This window comes from Vigna umbellata, chromosome 11 (assembly GCF_029865625.1).
Source record: "Vigna umbellata cultivar VRB3 chromosome 11, Vumbellata_1.0, whole genome shotgun sequence".
Taxonomy (NCBI): domain Eukaryota; kingdom Viridiplantae; phylum Streptophyta; class Magnoliopsida; order Fabales; family Fabaceae; genus Vigna; species Vigna umbellata.
Window position 1 is genome coordinate 704127 of NC_142175.1, and position 2049 is coordinate 706175.

Here is a 2049-nt window from a genome sequence, read left to right on the forward strand (position 1 = left end):
TTTTTTCTTAGCAGATCTCAAGTGTCTCGCACTTCTACAAAAAAAACTTATAAAATGCAAGTAATTTTGTACAAAAGAAGAAATTAATTCTTACATGTTAAGAATATTATTTACTTACAGGTATATATATCCCAGTCAACAAGAAATTATATCGAAGATAAAACTAGGCATTTTAAGGCTTTATTTTAATATTTTTAGATTTAAAAATTCTAATTCATTCATGACTAATGGATGTTATTTTCGGAAGAGTGATGCGGAAAGACTAAAATATAGGATATGAACTCCTTATGAAATAAATAGAATTAACTTGCAGTATAACTTAATTAATTATAAAATAACTTTAAAGTGAAGTTTGAGAAACCAAGAAATTTATTTTTGGCATTGAATCCTCGCTGCTCTGGCGCAGCTCGGTTGTATTGGATCATTAAAACAACAATGCTTATTAAGAGAAGGCATTTTATTTTTTACAGCAATTTGACACTGAACTGTTGAAATTGCTATTCTGCGAACATAACCCTTTGAAAATCATCAATGTTCTGAAAGATATATGGCCTTCGGAATACGGTTGAGGAACACAGCCCTTGCAGCAAGGTCAGTCGAAAAGCGTCCCAATGCAGCAATGGTAGCAGTATTACTACCGAACTTCTCAATTCCTCGAGAGATCATGCAGGTGTGACTTGCTTCCACCACTACTATCACATTTCCACCTATCAGTGCAGAAACCGTTTCTGCGATCTGCTTGGTCACCCTTTCTTGAACCTGCAGCTTAATACCATAAAAGTGAACTATTGACTGCAACAGCCTTTTCTCAATGGGATGAAACCCTTTGGAAATGTAGTATCCTATGTGAACAACACCATAAAATGGAAGCAAATGATGCTCACACTGTGACAAGAAAGGCAAGTTCAGCTCTGAGTGTATCTTTTCATCAAAACCCACAACCCCATTAGTGTTCAAAGCACCATTCCCAAGCGAACCATTCAGCGCGCTCTCAATGCTACTGCATTGGAAGTTCATCAGCCACTTGGTATATCTAGCAGGAGTCCCTTGTAATTCCTTCCTAGTTGGATCCTCACCTAAAGACTTGAGAATTGAAGCTACTGCAGTGAGCATAGCAGGGTTCATTTCTTCATTCTTTGGTGAAACTTTAGAAGACAAAGAAGGACACCAACACTGGTCCAATGACCCCTTGTCAATAATTTTGTCCTTGTCAATGCCCCTAAAGTTAAGGAGACCGAAAAAGTCAGCCCACAAGTTTGCATCTTTGTTTTGAAAAACACCAGAGCCTGAAGAAACGAGTATTCCCAGGACCCCTTTGTGGTTTGAGTGAAGAGAATTTGATTCCATGTCTGGAAAGGGAATGTGTTTGCATTGAAGGAGAACAGCAACGCCTGTGGGTTGTATTCCTTCATGCAAAGCGGAACAGACTTGATTTGCAAGACGCTGAGGCTCTTGGAGACGCTTTGCAAAGACATCGGTGACACGAGAGAGTTTGCTTAAACCGAGAACTCTTTGAGCAGAAGGGACATAGCCCACATGACACTTGAAATAGAATGGTAGCATGCAAGACTCACAGTAGGAGTAAAAGTCAAGGTCTCTCACAATCACAAGTCCACCTACTCCTCCTGCATCACCAACTTTGTTCTTTTCTACTCCGCCTTCAGGGAATAATGCACCTTCCACAATTTCCTTAACACTTTTAACATAACCTGTTAGATCATAAGACCCTTCTAATCAATAATTTTGGTAACATACTACAATTTTTATTTCATAAAGCAATTCTAGAAAATGATTTTTTTTTTTATATCTCAGTGATAAGAAAGGAATATAATGACCTCTTGTTCCTTCGGAAAGGGCCTTGGCAACACGAAGTGGCGTCTTTATGATGCCTTCCCTGTTGATATCTTCCCCTAGAGCAGTCAAGAGAACTTTGACAGCATCTTGAATGGAAGATGTATTGGCCCTTTTCTCCAAACACTCTTCATCACCACTCATGCTCACTCCATTTCCAACATCACAAATTAAACTATCTTCATCCAAATGCCCCAT

At 38.7% G+C, this 2049-nt stretch overlaps 1 protein-coding gene across 1 annotated transcript; it reads right to left on the bottom strand.

The window, feature by feature from the left end:
• Positions 1–127: 127 nt before the first annotated feature.
• On the bottom strand, positions 128–2049 carry LOC148190701 (GTP cyclohydrolase 1-like). The gene is made up of 2 exons (XM_088102459.1): positions 1836–2049; positions 128–1709 (listed from the first exon to the last, which is right to left on the bottom strand). Exons 1-2 carry the CDS (start codon positions 2047–2049, stop codon positions 529–531), a joined length of 1395 nt encoding a protein of 464 aa, XP_087958585.1. The 3' UTR covers positions 128–528.